General features: G+C 42.1%; 1 protein-coding gene across 3 annotated transcripts in view; it reads right to left on the bottom strand.

Annotated features, from left to right (window-relative positions):
* Nucleotides 1-24,664, bottom strand: part of SNX25 (sorting nexin 25) — a 110,649-nt gene that overhangs the window by 9,179 nt on the left and 76,806 nt on the right. Inside the window, exons 7-15 of one of the 3 annotated variants that reach the window (XM_040966463.1) lie at nucleotides 20,354-20,535; nucleotides 19,863-19,994; nucleotides 17,649-17,921; nucleotides 16,372-16,536; nucleotides 11,558-11,689; nucleotides 10,511-10,651; nucleotides 7,578-7,691; nucleotides 3,303-3,467; nucleotides 1,392-1,509 (exon numbers count right to left, since the gene is read on the bottom strand). In XM_040966463.1, the coding sequence (XP_040822397.1) occupies nucleotides 1,392-1,509; nucleotides 3,303-3,467; nucleotides 7,578-7,691; nucleotides 10,511-10,651; nucleotides 11,558-11,689; nucleotides 16,372-16,536; nucleotides 17,649-17,921; nucleotides 19,863-19,994; nucleotides 20,354-20,535 (1,422 nt within the window). The remainder of the gene's footprint in view (nucleotides 1-1,391; nucleotides 1,510-3,302; nucleotides 3,468-7,577; nucleotides 7,692-10,510; nucleotides 10,652-11,557; nucleotides 11,690-16,371; nucleotides 16,537-17,648; nucleotides 17,922-19,862; nucleotides 19,995-20,353; nucleotides 20,536-24,664) is intronic. The other 2 variants (XM_040966464.1, XM_040966465.1) reach the window with 2 other exon arrangements.

Here is a 24,664-nt window from a genome sequence, read left to right as displayed (position 1 = left end):
GGTTAGATGTGACCGCAGGCACCTACCACATCTCTAGTCAGTAGTGATGGTCTGAGTGTGACCAAGTTACCCTAGCCCCACGAGGCAGTGCCGAAGGCTGTGGAGGTGTGAGCTGTGAATGCTGAGTGCTGCTCAGGCCTAAGGCTGCGTCCACCTCTCACCCAAGGCCTCTGGGCAGCTCTTCCTAACATGCACTTTGGCCTCCATTTTGCCACTGTTTCATCTGAGCAGATGGCCTTGAGGAACCACTGGGACAGGACTTCTTGACCTCAGCATCGCTGTCATTTTGGGCAGGCCAGTTCTGCTGTGCCAGCTGCCTGGGCAGCGAAGGGTGTTTAGCAGCAGCCCTAATGTATACCACTAGGTGGCAGTAGTACTCCCCCATCCCAAGCTGTGAACCCAACAATGTCTCCAGACTTCACCCCACTGTGAAACCTCTGGGCAGTGTTGCTTCTGAACATCCTGGGGGCTGGCCCCTCAGCTCAGTATCCTTCCCCCTGAGGCCCACAAGGCTGAGCCGGTCCGGTATAGGAAATGCAGCTGTCCAAGCCTTCCTATCTGACCTCAAGAACTGGTAGAAACCAACTACAAGAGCTATGATACTATGCCATGTATATGTGCCTTTCTTCACCAGGAACTGCTTCTCTGGAGGAAGAAAGGTGGTGAAAAATAGAACTGGGGCATCCCTGGTCATATCACCCCCCTTGCCCTGAACCTCACCTGTAACAACAGGTCTCTTCCACTTTGAGTATTAAGACACTGAAGCCAAGGGCCCAGCGCGGTGGCGCAAGTGGTTAAGGTCCTCACCTAGCACGCCCGGGATCCCATATGGGTGCCGGTTCTAATCCCAGCAGCCCCACTTCCCTTCCAGCTCCCTGCCTGTGGCCTGGGAAAGCAGTCAAGGACGGCCCAAAGCTTTGGGACCCTGCACCTGCGCGGGAGACCCGGAAGAGGCTCCTGGTTTCGGATCGGCATAGCATCGGCCATTGCGCTCACTTGGGGAGTGAATCATCGGACGGAAGATCTTCCTCTCTGTCTCTCCTTTCTGTATATCCGCCTTTCCAATAAAATGAATAAATAAATAAATAAATAAATAATAAATCTTTAAAAAAAAAAGACACTGAAGCCATGCTAAATCATGAACAAAGAAATGCAAAGTGCTCTACTTTTTTGTATTTGGAGGAACATGGTGCAAGGTAAATGTGCCCTACAGGTATAACAACACCTAGCCTAACATCCGAAGGGGCCTCTTAGCAATATCTGATGAATTAGTGAATGAATGCATCGGTATAAATGTGTATCTGCTGCACCGCAGGCTTCGAGGGACCTGACTTTGTGAGCGCATCCCAGGAAACCAGCAGACACCGCCAGACGATAGCAAAGAGGCTTACTTCCTCGGAGTTCAAAAATCTCCCCGATCAGCATGAAACACGGTTCAGCAAGGGAGTCTTTCTTCCCATCGACATCATCACCATAATCTGACAGGTCACTGTCCTCCTCCACCTCCTCCTGCGGGCACAGCAAAGTCACAGGAAGCAGGTCAGCCATCCAAGCCGGTCAGTGCGGTTGACCCCGTTTCCAAAACGACTTTAGCCTTACACAACCTTTAGGCTTCATGCAGGAATCCAGCTGTGGAGGACAGAAGGCATCTAACAGCAAGGATGAGCGTGATCCTAAAGCCTTATTCAAGACTGAAAATCAACTCAATAAACAAACAAAAAAAAGCCTGTCACAGTATTAGTAATGAGCAAGTTCACAATCAAGTTTCTAAAAACTGCAAAGTTTTTGGTTTTAAAGTTTACATAGTTTTGGATTCCACTGCTTAAGATGTGCATTTGAGAGTAACAAGCTATTTTTAAAACCTCTCACTCGAGCCGTTACTGTAAATTTCATCTGGGCTCATTTCCTGATGCACATGATCAGCAAGTTTTGGCCCAGAGCTCACTGGCTGCCAGGCTCCAGGCTGGTGTGAACTGTTGGGAGGGGGATCCACTGGGGCGGCCCTGGCTATTTGGGGAGATGGATAGATACTCCAGCAGCTGTGACTGCACGCCAGGGGGAGTGCTGTCACTAAGCAGACACTCCGCAGTGGCCGGCCAGCTGCGCAAGTCCCTTCTAACATCTGCAGAGCAGTAAAAGCGGATGTGATGGGACTAGACAGGGGCTAGGGGCCAGGAGGCAGAGGGCAGGATGTGGGGGACATGAAAGGAGCAGTGGAACAGACCAAGGAGATCTGTGGAGGCAGGAAGTGTTCGCTTTCTAAACTTGCAACTTTGAACAAGTCCAGCAATGTCAGGGCTCCTAAAGGGCTCGAGGAAGGAGACTGGGAGGAAGCCCTGGCTTTGGCTACCACACCCGCCTTCGGAAGGTATTATCATAGCCACGGCCTTCAGGAGTCAAAGGGAATAACTGAGGCAAGTAGCCAAGTAGATTCGCACAAAAGGAGTGAGAGAGAAGCCTGTGGGAGAGGAGGTAGGCAAGCAGGCCACATTGATTTCTCCTCCCAGCTCAGGACACAGGAAAGCAGCGGCTCCTTGGCACTGTCGCTTCCTCCCTCCAAGCTCATGCAGTCACTCCTGGTGGAGGTGGTGGCACTCAGCAACAGACTGAAGGGAAGCCAGGCTGCAGAGCAGGTGTGGTGCAGAGTGCTGGAGTGTCAACAAGGGTGTCAGCCTACACCTGAGTCCAGAGCCCGCCCTGAGGGAGGCCCAGGGTCCAGAATGGCAGACACGCAATGCCTGCAGCCTCTCCATTTGTTCCTCTTCTTATACACACCAGTGCCAGGCTCATCCTGGCTTTAGAATTTTCCAGGGTTCTTCCTTTCCTGGGAACACTCTTAAAACTCCTGGGCCTGGAGTGCACCTTGAGGTCCTCCCGTCATTTGTCTTATCTCACATCAGAGCACTACATACATCCTCCATGCCAGACCAGCGACCGGCTCACTGTGACCCGGATACCACCTCCTCTCCAGAACCTTCCATGGCAGCCCAGCTCCTCTCCAGCGACAGCCCTCGTGTCGCCTCCCCAGTCACAGGCCCTGGCTCCCCTGCCTTGTGTTGCCGGGGCTTCTGCAGAACTTCTCACCCACATGTCACTGTTAATGTCTGTGTCATCTGATCCCAGTTTTGTGCAAGGGGCATCACAGGCAGCTGTCCCAAAATATGACAGTGAAAATAACCAGAAATGGATATATTTGCTTTCCCCCTACTAGTAACTTGCTTCCAAATACCTGTCATCTCAGACAACCTCTAAGAAGACATTGGCTAAAATATGCTATAAAATACAGCTTTTAGATGCCTCACCTCCTGGTGGGAGAAGAAGTCTCGAGGAAGTCTCTCCAAAAATGAGGATAATGAAAAAGTGTTTTTTTTCCCCTGCACATCAATAACCTTGAGGTAGTCAGGAGAAGGGCTCAAAAAGGCATAAAGTGCTTCACTCTGACACAATCTTTCATCTGAAAGTATATTCTGTGGAAGAGAAGAGGGTTCATTACTCCGACACAACAAGCAAATATAACTAGCCAGTAAGAGAGCCGAGCACGTCATGGATTTATTTTTATCACAATTCTGAATCTGAAGTCACTTTTCTTTTCCCCTGAGAACAGGTAAATCCCCAATAGTCCTGCAGGCCACAGTTCTCTCCGTGTTAACTGGGAGTGTCTGCTGCACTCTGCTCCCGGGAGACACTGCGCAGAGAGATCTGATTCTGACACTGCCCATGACTCACCGACATCGGGGGTCACCGCCCTTGAGGGACAGTGCAACCGTCACTCATCTGTGTGTGACTGGCTTAAGTTCTTCACAATTATACTTGGAAACCATGACCCCACATTTGTTTATAGCCATGTCCAGACTCTGCACAGCAACTGAAAAAATGGCTTTCTGTGTTATCACAAGGTGGCACTGTCTGCCAGGTAACAGTCACGTGTCACTGCATTCCCACCTGCCATGCAGTAGTCCTTTACATAGTTATATAACGGTTTCTACTGGTCTTCAAACTGGACATTTTCTCAAGTTCTATGTACTTATCTGATCGTAGGGCATGGAAAGCAGATCAAAAGTCGATTTGCTTATACTTAAGCCAGTGCTATTGTAACCCAAAGAGATTAACCATGTGACCAGAAGACTGTCTGAAATATGGGGTACAGAAAGAAATGAACCAACAAGAAATATCTGTTGGTGATGTGCCCTGCCCCTGGTGAACATAAACATTGGGAAGCTTGGCTGCACGTCTGATGACAGAAACTAGTCTGGTCGTGGAGGTTAAGTTCTAGTCACAGAGGAGCTGGCCCTCGCTGTGCACATCCTGCTGGTTCAGATGGTTAAAGATCTTCCCCAGGGTGAGCACCCCGGAGAGGCCCAACACTGCAAAGGCCTCCGCGAGCAGTGGTCGCCACTTCCCACAGGGCGGCTCCAGCTTTGGAAAGCGTGCTTCCCATGGGACAGCACATGATGGGAGTGGCTGGCAAGTGCCATGTGCTATTTAGAAGCAGCTCAGCAAATATAAACTCAGCCGGATCTTTTGTTGTTGTTGTTGTTGTTGTTGTTCTAAAAGATTGTGTGAACCTAATAATATCTGCCTTTCAGATTGGCTGGTTTGCATTTGTATTTCCTCTAAGTGGTTTGAGGAATAGCTAAAATCGTAGTTAGCCAGACAGCCTGCTTGAATATACTAAATACAAATAAAGCCTTTAGGGAAACAAAACTCTTCTTTCTGTGCTCAAAATTCTTCCATTGTAAAGGTAAACGAGCCCTTGAGAGCACTGCTGCCTCTGGCTCAGTTGTAGCTTATTCTTGCCCTTTGCCCTAAACGGGGTTTCCACCCTGATCCATCCAATCAGCGTAGGCAGCAGCACAGCACGCCGCTTGATGGAAGGGCCCACAAAGATCGGAGAACACCCCAATAGCAACGGCTCCAAGTAAAGGCCTGAGTCGGCTACAGCAGCCCTGCACTCCACATCTGGAGCTTAGCAATCATGCATTTTCAACAATATCTGTTTCACAAACCTGATCTTTAACTCATCTTTACTATTCCACTGGAATCTATGTCAGAGTAAACGTGAGCCTGCCTGGACATCCTGAGTCAGCAATACAAATGATAATATTCCAGTTCTACATTCTCCCCTGTTAAAAGCATCAAAACATTCAGGCCTGACATAACGAAGCCTGAACAGCTCTTTTAAGGCACAGCCATTTTATTTCTTGAGGGAAATTCAGCCATTTACTTGCATGATGCACATTCTCACACACAGAGGTGTGTCTATGTCTCTCTAAGAGACTAATACTTTCTACACAACTCTGGCTTAGATGTGTCTCTTTCAGTTAAGATGTATACTTATGATTTAGCAAGTTTTAGTATAGCCTCTATTAAGAATTTGGCAACATCCATTATTAACAGTCTTTGAACTTGTAGTAGTTACTACCACAAAGGCAAAACATACTTTCTGAGGTGAAGACCAATGCCCCTGTGAGACACAGGGCTTTAAGGTCCAGGATTTGAAAACAACTGTGCTCTGGTAGCTAAGGGAAAAAAGCAATAGTGGATGCTACTGGAGATAGCATGATTTCTCTGTAGCTGACGATTTAAAAACAAGCAACAGAACTACAATATGAGAGAAGTATCTTTAGGATATTAACATAGGCCAAATTCCTTAACAGGCATAAAAGGTACTAACCTTAAAGGGAAAAAGTGGCAAACTGATTCTAAATTAAAACAGAAAATTCTTACATATTTAAAACCATCATAGGGGCCAGCTTCAAGGTACACACAGTAGACTAAGCCTATGTCTGTGGCATCAGCATCCCATATGGGCACTGGTTCGCATCCCAATGCTTCACTTTTGATTGAGCTCCCTGCTAATGGTCCAGGACAGCAGTAGAGGATAGCTCAAGTCCTTGGGCCCCTGCGCCCACATGAATGACCTGGAAGAAGCTCCTGGCTCCAAGCTCCGAACTGGCACAGCTTTGGCCACTGTGGCTATTTAGGAAGTGAGCCAGCAGATGGAAGATTGATCTCTCTCTTTCTCTCCATATCTGCCTTTCAAAGAGAAAGACAAATTTCTACAAAAAGTATAACTAAGAGAATGAAGAGCCAGTTTGCAGAAAGGGAGAAAATATTTGGTACATATTGGTTATGGTCTAATTGAGAGCACCTTTCCAAAGTATATGAATCTCCTGCAAAGCAGTAAGACAGGTACCCCAATGGAAAAGTAGATGACTTTAACAGACACTTGAGACACACACACACATCTATCCAAATGAGTGATACATGCTTGAAATGGTTTGGGATATCATTGATCAAAAGGAACATGTCAATTAAAGCCTCAGGATACTTCTGTATACACAACAGACTGGGAAAGAAAAGGCAGAAAATTAGCATTGGTGAGGATGTGGGGCAATCAAAGCCCTACATGCTGAGGGTGACAGTATCAAAATAGCAACAGCCACAAAAGGTCCCAGCCCCTGAGAACTAGCCAATATATTTATCCACGTGTCAAGCCCCTAAGTTTACAGAGGCACTCTTCATAAGAGTCTCGGACTGGAAGTTAGCTCAATACCCACGAAATGTAGAATGAATAGAACACAGTGTGTTCACATAATGAAAAATCTATACAGCATTGGGAGTGAGTGACTCAGAACTAAGACAACACTGTGGCTGACTCTCACACACAGAATGATGAGAACAAGGCACACACGATTCCATTGAGAGGGAGTTCAAGGCGGCCTTCAGCACTGGGTACCTCTGATGGAGCAGTGCTGGGAAGGAAGCTGCAGGCGCAGCGGTAACCAGCAGATCTCTTGGCCTGGGTTTAGCTTCCTGGTTGTGTTCAGCTTGTGCAAATGGAATGGGACTCCCAATCAAATTGTTAAATATAACTTGACAATAGGATGCAGGACTTCCTATCATCGTTTATACCTACAATGTCACAAAACACTTTAATAGCCAAATTAGGTGACTGCTGCTGAAGGACTATAATATTGTGGTAAATACAGGTGGAAACAGTAGAAGAGGAATTAGGGGGGTGGGTAGAAGGGGGAATCCCTGTATCTATGGAACCATATCATGATATTATGAATAAATAAATCGTTTATTCACTTCAGATGCATGTAGTGTTTATATGCAAACTATATTTTAACTTAAAAAGAAAACCAAAGAAATTATGAAAATCTGTCATTACTTGTGAAACAAAAAAGCAACCCAGGGCCCGGCACTACGGTGCAGTGGTTAAGGTCCTTGCCTTGCATGCCCGGGATCCCATATGGGCGCCGGTTCTAATCCCGGCAGCCCCGCTTCCCATCCAGCTTCCTGCCTGTGGCCTGGGAAAACAGTCAAGGACAGCCCAAAGCTTTGGGACCCTGCACCCGTGTGAGAGACCCGGAAGAGGCTCCTGGCTTCAGGTCGGCATAGCATCGACCATTGTGCTCACTTGGGGAGCCTTTCCAATAAAAATAAAATAAATCTTTAAAAAACAATTTGTGTTTGTTAAAAAAAAAAGCAACCCAGCAAGTTTTCAGAATGATAGTTTAACACCAAATAATAAATTTTCTTCTCAAATCCAAAAATCTGCAGTTGCTTACCTGTAAAAACTTATTTAGTTGATTCTTTGACTTTTCCATAAACTTGTGATCTATAGATTTGAAAGGCAGCTTGCTGAGAGAAGGCAACTGGACTTTTTTTAAAGTAGGGACACACTGTGGAGGGGGAAAATTAAATGTTAATGTTGAGATTGTATTTTAAACAAAAAATTAGAATTAGAACAAACCAAGGATCTTTCTCTTTCATTTGTTCCTTTGAGATTTAAGACCTTGAAAAGACATCTGTTGTAACTAAGCTCAAAAAAGGGAAGAACATTTGATGAGAAAAGTTCAAGCTTATCCCCAGATTCACAAGTACCAAAATGCGAATGACCACAAAGCCAGGGTGAGAAGAAGGATTCATACACCACGCATGGCAGCACGTCGTGCTAGGAATGCAAGCCTGACCCAAGGAAGCTTGGCCAATAGAAGTTGTTGTGTTCACACATCTCTGTGGAAAGATTGCCAAAGTTACAAAAAAAGAAAGAAAGGAAACCTGGGTTGTAACTCTTTTGCTGCTTTTCAATGGCAAACTTTAGAATATAATTATGTTAATAATCATAAAATAGATTCATAAATAATAGACTGGCCTTTGTGACTTAAATCTTACATTTGGCCAGATGTTGTGCCACAAATGTGTCTCTTTTTCTCAGCAGCTCTGTTACTGTTATTTTCTTAGGCTTGGTGTGATGGCTCAGTGGCTAAATCCTCACCCTGCAAGCACCGGGATCCTTTGGCACTGGTTTGTGTCCTGGCTGCTCCACTTCCCATCCAGCTCCCTGCTTATATAGAAAAGCAGTAGACGCTGGCCTAAAGCCTTGGGACCCTGCACTCATGTGGGAAGACCCAGAAGAAGCTCCTGGCTCTTAGCTTCAGTTTGGCTCAGCTCCAGCAGTTGCAGCCATTTGGGGATTGAACCAGGGGATGAAAGATATTTCTGTCTTTCCTCTCTCTGTAAATTTGCTTTCCAATAAAAATAGCCAAAACTTTAAAAGAAAATGTTGTTTTCTTTTTTAAAAAGATTCATTTCATTTATTTGAAAGAGTTATACATATTTAGGTAGAAAGAGGCACAGAGATCTTGCATTGGCTGGTTCCCTCCCCAAATGGCTGCAATGGCCAGGACTGGGCCAGGCCAAATTCAGGAATTTAGAACTCCACCATGTTTCCAAATGGAGAGCAGGGGCCTAAGCACTTAATCCATTTTCCCTTGCCTCTCCAGGCATTTCAGCAGGGAGCTAGATCAGAAGTGGAGCAGCCAGGACTTGAATGAGTATTTTTAGTGGATGTGCTCACATGGGATGTCAAGGTTGCTGCTTAACCCTCTGTACCACAACTCCAGCCCTCCATAAAATTGCAAAGAACTGAAATGAAGAGTTGTAAGGGAAGCTTAAAATCACAAGAGACCCAAAAATGTGCCTCATATATTAACTGTCAATGGGAAGGATTCTCACAATAGGAAAATTCGTGGATCAGAAGCAGCATGTGAGGGAAGAGATCAGCATCAGTTCAAGATGAAGGAAGATGCCAGAAGACAAAAAAAGTACGGAGTTTCTTAAGGCTTGTTTCTTCTTCACTCCAGTGTCATTAGCTTTGGTTTCATAACAGTCTGTCACAGGGAAAAAATACGTTTTTCTGTATCATCAATTTTACTCCATAACTTTTCAAAAAATGTCTTCTTTATGAAGATGAATATCTTGCTGCCCATAATACTGGAGTGACTACGAGAAATGCCGCAGTGTGTGACATTCAGTTTTAGCCACCATCCATTTCAAAGCAGCCTAAGAAGCGATGGCATATAGCAGTCATAAAAACACCCCAGGAGAAAAGATTCAAGGACAGAGACACACCTCACACACAAAAGAGTCTGGGGAGTGTCTATAAGGTTTTACTAATATCAGTGCATCCCGAAGAAGAGAAAAATGGATCCGAACGAAAGTAGGAATGACTGGAGAAGTTTTCATTGCTGGGGTAAAGGGCCATCACTTTAGGTGGGAGGGGAGTTAGAGAAGATGCAATTCCTGAGCCCACGTGGGAAGAACAGGCACTGAGAGGGAGAGGATGTGGATGTCAATCCTGGTGAGGCCAACAGTGCCCACGCCCAGTGAGAGGCTAGTCAAGTGTTGGGTCATTTCCCTTATTCATCAGAAAAAAGACTCAATCTACATTAGTGTCACCCACCATAGGATATACCTGCTGCATTGGGAGCCATAACATTTAAACACATACCCCTTACCATATACTCATGTATATACACATAAAACCAAAAACAAAAGTTTTGGACATGATGCTCATTACGGATACTACCAGTGCTGACGAAATCCATCCTAGTGTTTATTATCAAGCACAAAGTCTTCTAAATGCTTTGTCTATATCTTTATATACTCATTTCCTAATTCTTCCAACCCTATAAAGTAGAATTGCAATTGTATTTAGTCAATGAGGAAAAGGAGGCAATATCAAACTGAGTGGCAAATCCCAGGAAGGTGGGGCTAGGATTTGAAGCCAAGCCGACTGACTCTATGGGCTGTGCTTTCAGCCAATATGCTGGGCTGCACCCCTCAGTAGCCGTAAATTCCAACACACCCCATGCTCCTTTTCAAATTGCTACAATTTCTACTGAACTTGTTTCATACTCACTAGTGGGTCACAAGTGGCAGCTTCAACACCACTGGCTGATCCTTGGGTCTCTTCCAGCTCAGTGGATCCTACTGCTCTTTCCAATGACACCCAGTAATTTACCTTGAAGGATTTAGACTAGAGATGTTTGATTTGTGAGTAAACTTTCAAACGTCACAGTGAAAAAGCCATTTTGCCAATGTCTAGAGCAATGGGAAAAGATTATTCGGGCTCCTTATGTGTAAAAGTTGAGAACCAGGCTCTTTAATTTCTTTTTACCCAGTAATTCTAGAATCTTGTGCTCATGAGGATCCATACCTCACTAAGTTTCCGGTGTAAATTCTGAAACTCACTGAGCCTTCTTGGGACTGTCCAGTTCTTGGTTTCAACTCCTCCAACTTCTTGTAGGCTTACCATGACAAAGTAACAAGGCATTTGCTCGCCATTCTCTTCTGTAACCTTGAAAAAAAAATTAAAAGCAGCAGCAAGAGAAAGCTTAGTGAGTGGATAAAGTCAGAAGATTTGTAAATGCCACTGTGACTTTCCTTTTGTTAGTGCCACCACGCCTGGTACCCTGCCCTAACAGCTGGAACTGGGCCAGGAGGAAGCCAAGAGCCAGGAACTCCATCAAGTTCCCCAGTGGTTGGCAGGAACTTAAGTAGTTGGTCCACGAACCACTGCTTCCCAGGCACACCAGCAGAAAGCTGGATTCAAAGCAGAGTAGCAGAGCTCAGACTAGCATTCCCCTACTGTCAACAAGTGGCAGCTTAAGGCACCACAAAACCTATTTCTAGGTTCTGATTTTTATTTTTTCTTCTCCAAGTTTCAAAAAGTGATTTCCATTTTATTCCAACCTTCAGTGAGAATACAGACTGATAATTCAACTACATTAAATGTTCCTTTAGGGCCCGGTGGCGTGGCCTAGTGGCTAAAGTCCTCGCCTTGAACGCGCCAGGATCCCATATGGGCGCCGGTTCTAATCCCGGCAGCCCCACTTCCCATCCATCCAGTTCCCTGCTTGTGGCCTGGGAAAGCAGTCGAGGATGGCCCAAGGCTTTGGGACCCTGCAACCGTGTGGGATACCCGCAAGAAGTTCCTGGATCCTGGCTTCGGATTGGTGTAGCATCGGCCATTTTCGCTCACTTAGGGAGTGAATCATTGGACAGAAGATCTTCCTCTCTGTCTCTCCTCGTCTCTGTATATCTGACTTTCCAATAAATAAATAAATCTTTTTAAAAAAAAGATTTGTACCAATCAACTCAGGTGAAACAGAATAAACATAAGGGGAGAGAAAAGCAGTACAAATGTGGTCCAGGATGAAGTCAAACTTGTAAGGTAAACGGTGACAAACTCAGTCAAACCAACCTCTCCACTGGTGATGGAAGCCTTCCACATGCCAAGGTTTTCACACCACCAGTCGGTTCTTGCCATGTGCAGCTGAAGGTCTGTGCGTTCCTTCTCTATGAGAATAATTTCATCCTTCAACTTGGAAACAATCTACCACAGGGAAAACATTTTGAAGGTCAGGAAAACACTGTTGAAAGTTACAGTTGAACAAAGTAACAGGGCACAAAGTTAACACACAAAAATCAATCGTGCTTCCATGTACTAGCAATGAGTAAATAAGCCAAACAAGAAATAAGTAAAACAATTCCATTTATGATTGCATCAAAAAGAATAAAATGCTTAGGAATTATTTTATCCACAGAAATGAAGGATTTCTCTAATGAAAGCTACAAAACAAAGGCTGGCATAGCAAGTAGAAGCTGCTGCCTGAGACTCAGGCATCCCATGTGGGTGCTGGTTGGAGTTTCGGCTGTTCCACTTCCTAATCAGCTCCTGGCTAACGACCCTGGGAAAGCAGTGGAGAATGGTCCAAGTGCTTGGTTCTCATGCACATACTTGGGAGATTCAGGAGAAACTCCTGGTCCTGGGTATCGAGGCCATCTGGGGAGTGAACCAGCCGATGATGATCTCACACTCTCCCTCCCTCTCACTTACTATCTATAATTGTGCCTTTCAAGTAAATAAAAATATACATTAAAAAAAGAAAACCACAAAACATTAGTGAATATTAGTGAATCATTCCGATGAAAACTATTTGTAAAAACATTTCAAATCATAGATTAGAAGACTAACAAAAACAATCTAAATTCAAGGTAGTATCTATTAAAATATTACTTAAATTTTTTGCAGAAATTGAACAATCTATTAAAAACACAATGGTATCTCAAGGATTTCATTGTGCTATTGAATAGTCAAAACAAACAAACAAAAAAAGAATAGTCAAAACAATTCTGAAAAAAGAACAAAGCTGGAGGATTCACATTTCCTGAATACAAAACTCACTACAAAGCCACAATAACAACACAGGATTGACATAAACATATAGGCCAATGGAATACAATACAAAGCCCAGAAATACAATTTACGTAAGTGGTTAGATGATATTTTTAAATAAGTGCCAAGACCACTCAATGGAAAAAAAAAATCTAACAGTACTAGGAAAAATGGACATCCACATGCAAAAGAACAAAGTTGGATCTTTACCAAGAATCATATTCAACAATTTACTAAAAATAAACCAAAGGCCTAAACATAAATTCAAAAGCTACGCAACTATTAGATAAAAACATAGGGGGGAAAATTTCAGAACACTGGCTTTGGCTGTTTATGACCCATGAGGCAGACAAGAACAGAAAAAACAGAAACATTGGATCTTACTGAAGTTAAGAAACTTAGATGCAGCAAAGAGATGCATGCAAGTCAGAGCATGGGAGACACCTGCGAATCATGTATCTGACAAAATGTATAGAAAACTTAAGTCAGCATCAGAAATAGAACCATTTCAAAATGAGCAAAACACTATTTATTCATTTCTCCAAAGAAGATACACAAATGCGTGAGAAGATCTTCAAACCAACTAATCATCAGGGCAATGCAAATCAGCAAAGCAAGTCTATTAGAATGACTACTACTAGAAAAAAAAAAACCCAGGAGGAAGGGGAGGGAAAGAGGGGGAAGAGAAGGGAAGGGAAGAAAAGAAACCAGTGTTGGCAAGGTTAGGGAAGGACTGAAACCCTGCAGACTGTCAGTGGGAATGTGAAATGGTACAGATGCTGCAAAACAGCATGATGTTTTCTGAAAAAAAAAAAAAATTAAGAACAGAATTGTCACAGGACTCAACAATTCTACTTCTGGGCATATGCCCATAAGACCTGGGAGCAGGATCTTCAGGAGAGATTTGTTGGTCCTCGTTCATAACAGACCTACTCACAGTAGCCAAAAGGTGGAAGGAAGCACACTAAGTGCCTAGTGATGGATGAACAAAATGAAACAAAATGTGGTAAATGGACATGAGGAAAGCAACACTGTATAGGTATAAGAAGGAGATTCTGACACATACTACAATGTGGGTGAACCTACAAGACATGCTAAGCGAAACATGCCAGTCACAAAAGGACAAACGCTGTGTGACTCCACTCATACACCATCCTCAAAGGAGGTAAATTCATAAAGACAGGAGGTAGGAAGGTGGCTGCCAAGACTGGGAAAAGGGTGAAGAGGGGAGTTGTCATTTAGTGAGTACAGAGCTTCCATTTTCATGTTGAAAGAAGTTCTGGAGAAGGATGGTAGAGATGGCTACAGACCAGTGTGAATGTATTCAATGCCACTGAGCTGTACGTGGAAAAATGGTCACAAACACAAATTTTGTTCTGAATATTTTACCATGATTATTAAAAATTGCAATGCTTGTCATCTGCTGTGGGGTTATATAACCCTGTAGCTTGAGGAGTGAGGTTCTGCCGTCCAAGGTTTATTTCCCATTTCAGTGATCCTATTGGCAGCACCCCTTGCCTACATCATGTCCCTGCCTTCTATCACAAATGAGCACTGTGACTATTTTATTTTCATGAGAGTATCTTTCCATTCTGCAAGCAGCCTGTGCATTGGCTCTTCACAGTGAGAAGTACAGCATCATGTATTTATTCATCATGTATGTGGCCAAGGTTCTTCCTATTCATCATGTATGTTAGCAAGGTTCTTCCTGGTCAATACCTTACTCCCAATATTAACCTAGAATTGGACAGGTTTCTCCACAAACTCACAAAACCTCTGTAGGAAAAAAAAAAACAAAAAAACTGGGAAATAAATTCCAGGAAACCAAACTAAAAGGATGACTTTACATTTAGTAGTTACTTTTATTACAACATTGGTTTAGGTGTGCAAATGAATTTACTGGATTGCCAAAACCTTTTCAATATCAATCTTTACTTTTAAAAAAATCATTAGATACACTAATTTATTTCTGCCAGCATGACTGAAAGACAGAAGAGGGATGGAATCAGTTCGTGAGCATCCCTGGGGACCTCTGAACCTTGTACACAGAAGCAAGTCACCAGTTCCAGCAACCTGTGAACACCATGACGTCACAGGAAATGCAAAGACCGTCACCTCAGCCAGATTAGTGGTCAATCTGAGCCATAACATGACAAGTATACCTCTGAATGATTCCCCATGGTGATCAGAGGTTCTTTTATGAAAGACAAAAAAAATGTCTTTCAACCAACGAACCCAAACAAAAACTCAAAGAACTTTTAGCTCAGCTTTCATACTGTTACCCATAACCACATTTTTGTTCGTAATGAGATGAATCCAGAGTGAAAGACCACCATTCTTAAAAGAATATGCCAGATTGCACACATGGGTCACCTACCATGCCAGCTAATCTTGTCCATTATCTCAAAGATATTCTTATAATTTGATTTGAGGGCTTTCTAAGTCCTACACATTCTGGGAAGGACTCCCTGGAAAAGGAAGAATGGATGTGTTTCCTACAGTACACAGGACACTGGGCTACTTGACTCCTTTCCAGAGGATCGCTAAGTACTACTCACGTGATCTTTACATTACATATCCTATCCTCCATAAAGCTCATAAAGAGATTACAACAAACACGCTATATCCTGCAGAACCTCCTTTGTTTTCTTCTTTTATAAAGAAAATTCACTGGATTAACTATACAACAGCTAGATCATAAATGAAGAGATATTTCCCTTGTATTTTTTGACAGGCTCATAATAAACTGTTTCTTTCACTTGGATTCAAGAATATTCTCCAACTCCAAGAGTGTTTGTATGTCCATGAAAGAAACACTAAGGAAGTTAAAATTGGGTTTACGGAAAAGCCAGCATGACTCACTGAAACTATTTTGTCCAAAGTTGTTTTTCTCTTGGCATGCTTCACCCTTAAACACACATTCAAAGAGTACCACAGCAGACCTGATTGGCAGCCCAAAGAGCACCAGCCATACCTGGAGCACACAAGTCTTTCTGGACTCCAAAGACACATAAACACAAAGCAAAAAGCCACAGCTGAGTTTGAGAGATGTCATTTTAGTGAGGTCCTATATGTCCACGCATCCATTTCAAGATTTATTTTATTTATTTGAAAAGTAGAGTAGCAGAGAGGAAGACAGATAGAGATCTCCCATTCCAGTGGTTCACCATCCAGATGGCCATAAGGCCAGGGCTAGGCCAGGTTGAAGCCTGACATTCCATTTAGGTCTCCACATGGGTGATGGAGACCCAAGTACTAAGGCCTTTTTTCTGCTGCTTTCTCAGAGGCACCAGCAGGGAGTGGAATCGAAAACAGGGCAGCTGTGACTCCAACCTGTGCTCGCATACAGGACGCCAGTGTCACAGGTGGTAGCTTAGTCTGTTATGCTCCAATGTTGACCCATGTTTAAGTGTTTTAACTTTTATTGCCTTTTGTCCTCACAATTTATTTCTTGTACAATTCTGTGAGGTCCTCTGATTTGTAACTGTGGCAGTTAAGAGAGAAAAACAGTGTTTTTTTTTTAAACTCATTTGAAAATTGATTTTAACACAGGAGAAAGCTATACCCCTTTCCAGAAAGATATGGTAGAAAGTCAGATAGAAAGAACAGTTTAATCATGGTTGGCGAATCAGAAAGAACTCAAAGTCACAAAAGATGGAAAACAAACATTTTATTCTAATTCTAGCCTAGAAGTAAAAAAAAAAAAAAAATGAAAGCTGCTCACAATCAAAATCCTTTTTAAAGAAACTGACAGTTCTCAAGATAAACTGAAAAGTACCATTAATTATAATTATGCCAATGAAAACTTTCAGAGACAACCTTGAAAGCAAAGGAGTTACCTTCTTGTCAGGTTTTGGTGCATTTTGAATAGAATTTAGAGCTTGCCTTTTATATTCAAGTTTCTCATTTAGTTCTCGGAGTTTGTTTACAGCAAAACTGGCTTGTTCATTCATCCGACTGGTGCCTTCATCCACGGCTTCCTCCCCAGATTCCCCTCCTAGGCCCTGGAGGAGAAGGTCATATATGCCAATTTTATAAAGATAGAACACTCAGTAGATATTATCCAATACAAGTGCATAGATTCTATATCATTTTTTAAAGATTTATTTATTTTTATTGGAAAGGCAGACATACAGAGAGGAGGAAAGACAGAGAGGAAGATCCTCTGTCTGATGGTTCATCCCCCAAGCGGCTGCAACAGCTAGAGTTGAGCCAATCCGAAGCCAGGAGCCAGGAGCTTCCTCTAGGTCTCCCACACGGGTGCAGGGTCCCAAAGCCTTGGGCTGTCCTTTACTGCTTTCCCAGGTCACAAGCAGGAAAGCTGGATGGGAAGTGGGGCCGATGGGATTATAACTGGCACCCATATGGGATCCTGGGCATGCAAGGCAAGGTCTTTAACCACTATGCTATCGTGCTGGGCCCGATTCTATATCATTTTAATACACTGTTCTAAAATACTAGACTCCAGTAAGGAAAGAATACTATAGCAGAAAACTTAGGAGCGGGCTGTTACACCTGAGCAAAGAGATAAATCAAAATATTTGCAACTAACTAGTGCTCAGTTTTCAAAAAACATCCAATAACCCAAAGAAAGGAGAGAAAACTTCATTCCATTATTTCCTACATTCCAGAAAATTCACATGGAACAAGGAGAGGCAAGGGATTATCTTCTCAACCTGAAAATACCATCTCTTACATTTGCCAAAGACATAATTTTTCCTATTCTGTCTTTATTCTGGGGTTGTACTAAAGTTCTACTGATTTTCTTGACTGGTCTAAGATACCAATGGCCCACTCCACAGATTCTGTGTCCTCATTTCTCAGTAGTCAGATCAGGGCACAGGTCTAAGGCAGGCCGAAGGCAGGGAGCTCTTTTACTCAGTACTGGAAGGTGTCAACAAGTTGATCAAAAGTACGTAAAGGGAGAGGGAAAAAAAAGTACAAAAGTCCAGAGGCAATAAGCTAATTCAAGATTACTGCTCATTATACTTAAGTTCCTGTGTATTAACATATAAAGGCGTGCATCCAACCTGGCTTACAGCACATGCATCCACCCAATCAATTATATTTACGGCTCTTCCACTGAGAAGCAAGCAGACAATTCAGTGTGACTCACCATTTCATCCTTGCTGGAAATCAGCTGGGAGGCATGCTTTTCTTCTTCTTTCATCATCAATTTCTCATACAGGTCACTGACGATGAATGAAGGGTAATACCTCTCCTTCAGGGTCTCATAAACATCCCACTGGATCTTGTAGAACACCTCAATACCTTTATTGCCTACAAGACACTGCTGGATTTCTTTGTAAAGTGACTTTTCCACAGCTATTTCTTTGCTTTCCACGAAGAAATTTTGGTAAATTTCACCAACTAATTGTGGAATTTCATTCTGAAAAGGCAGAGAGATGAAGAAAATAGAGTTAAAGAATATAATGTTTGGGAGAAATTATCTGGTGAGGACGCGACAAAAGCCCTGACATCCCTGTAGTGCTTGGGTGTTTGTGACCACAATCAGGACTAAGGGGTAATGGGGAGACTTAGAAAAACCCACTATCTTCCTTAAAGTGAACATTTTATGCTGAACAGTTCATGTCTACAATTTCTTTTTTAAACATCAAAGAGAAAAAAAAAAAACAGTTCTCTTCCTACAGCATAAATCCAGATACTACTAAAATTAATCTGACTTTTTAATCTAATAATAAGTAATTGGAAGTGCCAGTTCTCATCAAAGAAAGAAGTAAATATAATGGTTGTGTAATTTTTAAAAGTAGGAAAAATACTCCGCAAAATGATCGTGCTGCAATCAAATTTACAGTGTGCAGCTTAGCCCTAAAGCAATACGCTTGGCTCTTAACTATCTTTTGGAAATGCCAACATCCCTTCTGATGGACACAATCTACATTTCCTCAAGAAGCACTTCCCCATCTCTAGGAGTGCCATGCAAAATTCTCAGTAATATACAGGAATATTAAGGTATTCAACCTAACCAGCATGATCAACTGAACAAACACCGCCGAACATTCTACATCCAAGTCAGTGTTGAAAGGTTAAAATGTGGCTGTGCTGAGGAAGTGCTCATTCTGTGGAATTTTCTCAGACTGTCTTCATCGTGTAAAAATATTCTGTAGGACTGCTTTTTATCATTTTGCTTTGAGAGCAGTGAAAAGTCACTTACAGTAAAACCTGGTGATTAGACTCACTAATAAAGTTAACAAGCATAATTTTGGATAAATGTAATTCATGTTCTGTAAGGCAACTACAAAAGGTATCCCTAATATTTAAAAATACAAGTTTGGATTTAATTTCTAATCAACCTACTTAATGATTATGACATATTTTAAATGGGTATTTTGCTTTAGCAAAACTTATGCAAATGAGTAAAAGTGCAGAATGTAGTTACTTTAATAAATTTTTCAAAATGTTAGATATAATACATGGCATATATATACATTATGCATATTTTTATATTATGTGGTTTATAGATATACACAGATGTATACACACACATATTTAAACAATCTTTAGTTCTTAAATATATATTGGGAATTTGCCATTTTCAAAGCATAAAGTTTGGTTCTTTAAGTGGCACCTGTAATCAAAAATGATATTTTATCTTCCTTTGAAGATCAGTCCATAAATGTTCATTATAATATTATAAATGGCAAGGTTAGAAAACTGATCTGTTAAGTGGCAAGATCAAATTCACTATAATAGTAATGTTGGTAAGCATGAATACATGCTTTGTCAGAGTGTATTAAAAAAGAGTTACACGGGCCCGGCGCGGTGGCGCAAGTGGTTAAGTCCTCGCCTTGCACGCCCGGGATCCCATATGGGCGCCGGTTCTAATCCCGGCAGCCCCGCTTCCCTTCCAGCTCCCTGCCTGTGGCCTGGGAAGGCAGTTGAGGACGGCCCAAAGCTTTGGGACCCTGCACCCGTGTGGGAGACCCGGAAGAGGCTCCTGGCTTCGGATCGGCATAGTATCGACCCGTTGCGGCTCACTTGGGGAGTGAATCATCGGATGGAAGATCTTCCTCTCTGTATCTCCTCTCTGTATATCCGCCTTTCCAATAAAAAAATAATAAAAATAAATCTTTAAAAAAAAAAAAAAAAAAAAGAGTTACACTTATAAATCTCTTCTTTTTAAAGCATCTCTGTAAAAAATATAATGTAATCTTACTTGTCATTATGAGCTAGAACATAATGCCAATAGTGCATTTAGTTTCCAATATTCTTTTTGTACTTACATTACAGTTACTCAAACACATCCACTGCCTAACAAGCAAACTTTCCTTAGCTACTGATCCACATCGCTTTGAGCTTAAGACACTACCTTGTTAGCACTCTTTAAATGTTCCACGGCCTCCCAAAACCCAATCAGAGCTTGCTTGTCTATTCTTTCCATGTACAAGTGAAAGTTCTCGCGGTAGAAAGAATTGGACAAGATGTCTTCAAATTGAAGAATCTGTAGGGGAATTTAAGAAAAAGGTTGGAGAATATAAATTTTAATGTTAGTTGTTCTAACTTCCATCGATGAATTTCTATACAGGAGTAGGAAGGGAAATGCATTCTTGAAAATGAGCTAATGTGATATAAAACAGGACTTTAGAAAGCTCCTTAAAAATGTGTATTATGAAAACAAACCAAGCATGGATTTCAATAATTTTTTTTTGCCCAAATAATAAGTTTTACATCCATTTTTCCATGAATTGGCAAATTGAAATGTTTCTTCTGTCACCTTCCTAAATTTTACACAGAGCAAAAATTACTGAATATTCAAAATTTACCCATTTGGTGGTGCGAACACGAAGCACCAAGCCTTACCTTCTGGCTCTGAGGTCCTTCCCCCTCGTCCAAGGTCCCATCCTCTTGCTGGTCATAGGCAGGGCCGCCCAGGACTCGGATTCTCTTCTCGCACTGCTTCTTGGCCACGGTGAGCTGGTTAATGTACCTTTTCATATTCCTGGCCCTCAGGAGATCAGCCTTCATGGCAGCAGTCTCCTTACCTTGAACAGGACAGAGGAAATGCTCAGTCAGAAGATGAGGCAAACAAGAGGGAATCTGACAACTGTGACCAAGAGAGTCAGATTGGTGTCTGATGTGGTACATTTTGAACAGTAGATACTGAACAAAATAACAGAACAGAATTCATGATAAGCGCATATGTACCCCTTACTACAAATATTGGTCATTTCCAAATAATATTTCTGAATAGACCATTAACAAAACTTTAAAACTTTAAAATACTTTTCCATGAATCTCTCTATATATATACTTACAAACTGATGTGGTTGTAGATGTCTACTAACAGAGAAAATTATTTCTTCCTGTGTGCATGTATATGCAAACATACTTATTTATAAGCATGTGTTGACTACTCACTATGAATTATAAACTGGTTATGCTTTCGATAGTCAAAACCAACTGTCTGCTATCAGAGAACTTCTTGAGATCCAACAAGTAAAAAATTCAGGTTGTTGGGGCCCGCATGGTGGCATAGCAAGCTAATCCCATAAGTGTGCTGGTGCTTGTCCTGGATGCACTTCCAATCCAGCTCTCTGCTTATGGCCTAGGAAAGCAGCAGAGGATGGTTCAAGGTCTTGGGCCCCTGTAACCGAACAGCGGAGTCAGAAAAAAGCTCCCAGCCCTAGCTTCAAATAAGCATAGCTCTGACCTTTGCGACCACTGCAGGAGTGAACCAGCAGAGGGAAAATCTCTCTGCTTCTCATTCTTTCTTTGTAAAATCTGTCATTCAGACAAAAATGAATAAACTTTAAAAAATGCTTTAAAAAAGAAATCCAAAGGCAATTGTGAGTGTACTATGAACTACAAAGAAAATGCACAAGTGCCAATGAACTATTTTACAGGAGGCTCTAAGCTAGAATTGATTGAGAAAATTACATTCAAACAAAAGTGAGAATGAATACAGTGTGGCAAACAAAAAGAATAGCACGTGCGAAACTGAGAACAAGGAGGAAGGAAAGAAAATAGAGCTTAGGAGGAACTGAAAGAAGTCCAACATAGCAGATGTTAAAGGAGCAAAAGATTCAAAATAAATCTGAAGCAGACAGGAACCAGAGGACAGAGCTTTAAGCCAGAGAAAGAACTTTAGCCTGAGAGTATGGAGATGCTCTGAATGGGGGGAGGAGAGGGGAAGGAAAGGGGAGAAGCAGAGTAGGACAAATATATAAACCTATAATTAGGTTTAAATTCAAAAAGATTGCATAGGAAGGAGGCTGAAAAAGAGACTGGAAAATGAAAGGCTGCTAGTAAAAAAAAAAAAAAAAAAAAAAAACACTTGGAAGACCTGCACAGCATAAACAAGGAGGGAGAGAATGGCAGCTAACCTGGCTGCAGGCAACAGAGGGCAAGAGGATCACAGAAGGCCAGGCTCTGTGACTGAATGGGATAAAGGACAGGATGCCACAGTAGGAAAAAAAAGGGGGGCAGCAAGACATCAAACACGGCTCTTAGGTTTTATCCAGGAAAATGGAGGAATAAGGTAAAACCAAACACAGAATTCAGAGAATATTGGAGACAGAGTAAGTTGATAGAAGACTTGCACCTTTGGATAACTTGGCAGATATATCTTCCAAAGATGCCCGGGTCATCTGACAATCTTTTTTCTCAACTCTGGTTGGATTTATGATTAAGCAGAAGTGACAACGTGGCTTTCAAGGCTAGATTGCTAAGAGTCCTGAAGTCCATTGTCTGGAGCTTTGAGCCACCTACCCCACGATTTTAACACTTTAAGGTAGGCCTAAACAATCATTGTCAAGGGAAAGATCTATCTGGGAGGAAACACTCCACTGCCCTGATCTGATTTCTCAGCCCACATCCAATACCAACTTGGCTCAAGGTGAGTTTGTCATTTTGAAAGTAGATCATCCTAGCCCGGTCAAGCCACTCTGGTGAAACAGAATCAATCTCCAAGACTGTAGAAACATGGCCTAAGTAAGTTAAGATAGATGCTGTGTTTTTGGATGTCTTGTACAGAAGAAGTTATCATAAAAGGCAAAAGTGAGTCTGAAGGCCTTGAACTGTGTAAAATCAAGGCCTGGAGACTTTACTTCAGAAACGTTCAGGTTTGGATGATAGTCAACATCAGGAGACCCAGGTGAGACTACTCAGAAAGAAACAGAATGATCGCAGGACATCATCTAGACATCCTCTACAACGAATGGCAGAAGAGGAGCTGACCAGAGAGAGCGTGGTTTCTCATAAAGGCAAGCATAGTACCCATGTGTACACTGCTCTGCCTCTAGCACCTATAATGTGCCTGACAATACAGCAGAACTTATTCAGTATTTGCTGAATAGATCATTAGACTGCTAAATGTTACTGAGAGGTCAGGAACAATGTACATATTTAACTTTAAAACATAGTAAGACCTTCAACAATACCGTATGAAGAGTGGATATGATTTTGCAAGCACAGCTTAAGAGTAGGAGCTGGTATAAGGGAGGGTTTTTACCATGCCCAGGCCTGGCCAGGTATCCTAGTGGTCACCTTGCATATGCCAGGATCCCATATGGGTGCCAATTCATGTCTCATCTGCTCCATTTCCCATCCTGTGGCCTGGGAAAACAGTTGAGGCTGGGTCAAAGCTTTGTGACCCTGGACCTGTGCAGGAGACCTGGAAGAAGCTCCTGGCTCTTGGCTTCGGATTGGCAATTTCACCATTGTGGTCACTTGGGGTGTGAATCAATGGACAGAAGATCTTTCTCTCTGTATCCACTTCTCTCTGTAAATTGGCCCTTCCAATTAAAATAATTTTAAAAAAACAAAAACGAAAAAAGTCCATGCCTTCCGTTACAGTGATAAGGAAGGCAGAACAGATAGATGCAGAGTCAAGCAAGTTTGGAAACTTTGCAGGAGGCTGGGAGCATTCCCTTCTTATGGATTCTGTTTTCTCTAAGTGAAGGGATCTGCACAGGTTGATGTAGATAAAGGGGTGAGTGTCAGAAGCCTGAGAAAAGCTGGGGAAAGGTGTGATCTACTGTGGAAAGCACAAGAGCAAGCTCACTTCAACACTGGGGAAGACTGCTAAACAGTGTTCAGGGTACAGGTGACCACTTAATAATCACAAATGTTCCTTTTTAGGAATGGCAATCACATATTTAGGCAGTTTAGATCACATTCTCTGAAGGTAAATCTTGATAGATGTGGCTTAGATTTAGAACTAACAAAGAAGAAAGAAGAGGGTCTGCGCTGTTTCCTGGTTCTGTTCAGCCTAAGCCGACTCTGCACATCTCAGCAGGAGAGCTCCAGCTCCCAGGGTGATCGTTACCTCTCTCACGTCCCACTCAGTCAATATGTGCAAATGCATAAAATAGCATCAGGTAGGCTGAAAAAAATTAAGTTTAAAAAACAGACACGAAATGATAAAACAGGATGATGTGGCAGGTGTAGCTGTTCTAGTACTTAGCACAAAGGGTCAGAGGCAGACATCAGGACAACTGATGATCCTGTTCAAGACTGCCAGATGTGACAGGATATTTTTCCATAGGTGTGCTAAGGAGATATTTTTATTTTCCTTTGATATTAGTTTCTGAACCTGTCCTATGCAGGGCTATTAGAGAAGCACTGATTAAAGAATTCACTAAATTCAGTATTGATCTCAACAGGAAAAACAACAGTATTTCAGAATCCCTTTGGTAGAGTGAAGAAAGGTAAATGTATTTGTCCCTAAATTTAGTCTATCACTAAGGGACTTTGTAGGTCTACCTAAAGAAATGAATGCTTTGTAGAGTTCATTTTTCAGAAAAAATTTTCACCTTTTATACATATTTTCTTAAAGTTTTTATGCTCAGCATTTAAATTGCCCTAAAAGTCATGGACAAAAGTTGCCTTTTATAAAACACATTTAGATGTTAATTTTAATTTGGGGTTAAAATATGCTAATAAAGAGACAGCTATAAGAAAAAAAAAAAATCCAAAATACATTTATCAACCACCATATTTCCTTTCCCTCAAGAAAGCTCAAAAGCCTTTATAAAATTGAAAACAAAATAGAAGCAAATTCCAAAGAAAAAGAAGAGAGTAAGTCCAGCTGCAAGGCTGAAAAGAATATTCTTGTTTTCTGCTTGAATGTCGCCTGCTCACGTGAATGCATTCTGTTGGTTAAGAGGCAAT

The sequence above is a fragment of the Ochotona curzoniae genome, unplaced genomic scaffold (assembly GCF_017591425.1).
Source record: "Ochotona curzoniae isolate NIBS_2020 unplaced genomic scaffold, NIBS_Ocur_1.0 scaffold_4505, whole genome shotgun sequence".
NCBI classification, from domain to species: Eukaryota; Metazoa; Chordata; class Mammalia; order Lagomorpha; family Ochotonidae; genus Ochotona; species Ochotona curzoniae.
Note: the sequence above shows the minus strand (reverse complement) of the source record. Positions and strands in the feature narration are given on the sequence as shown.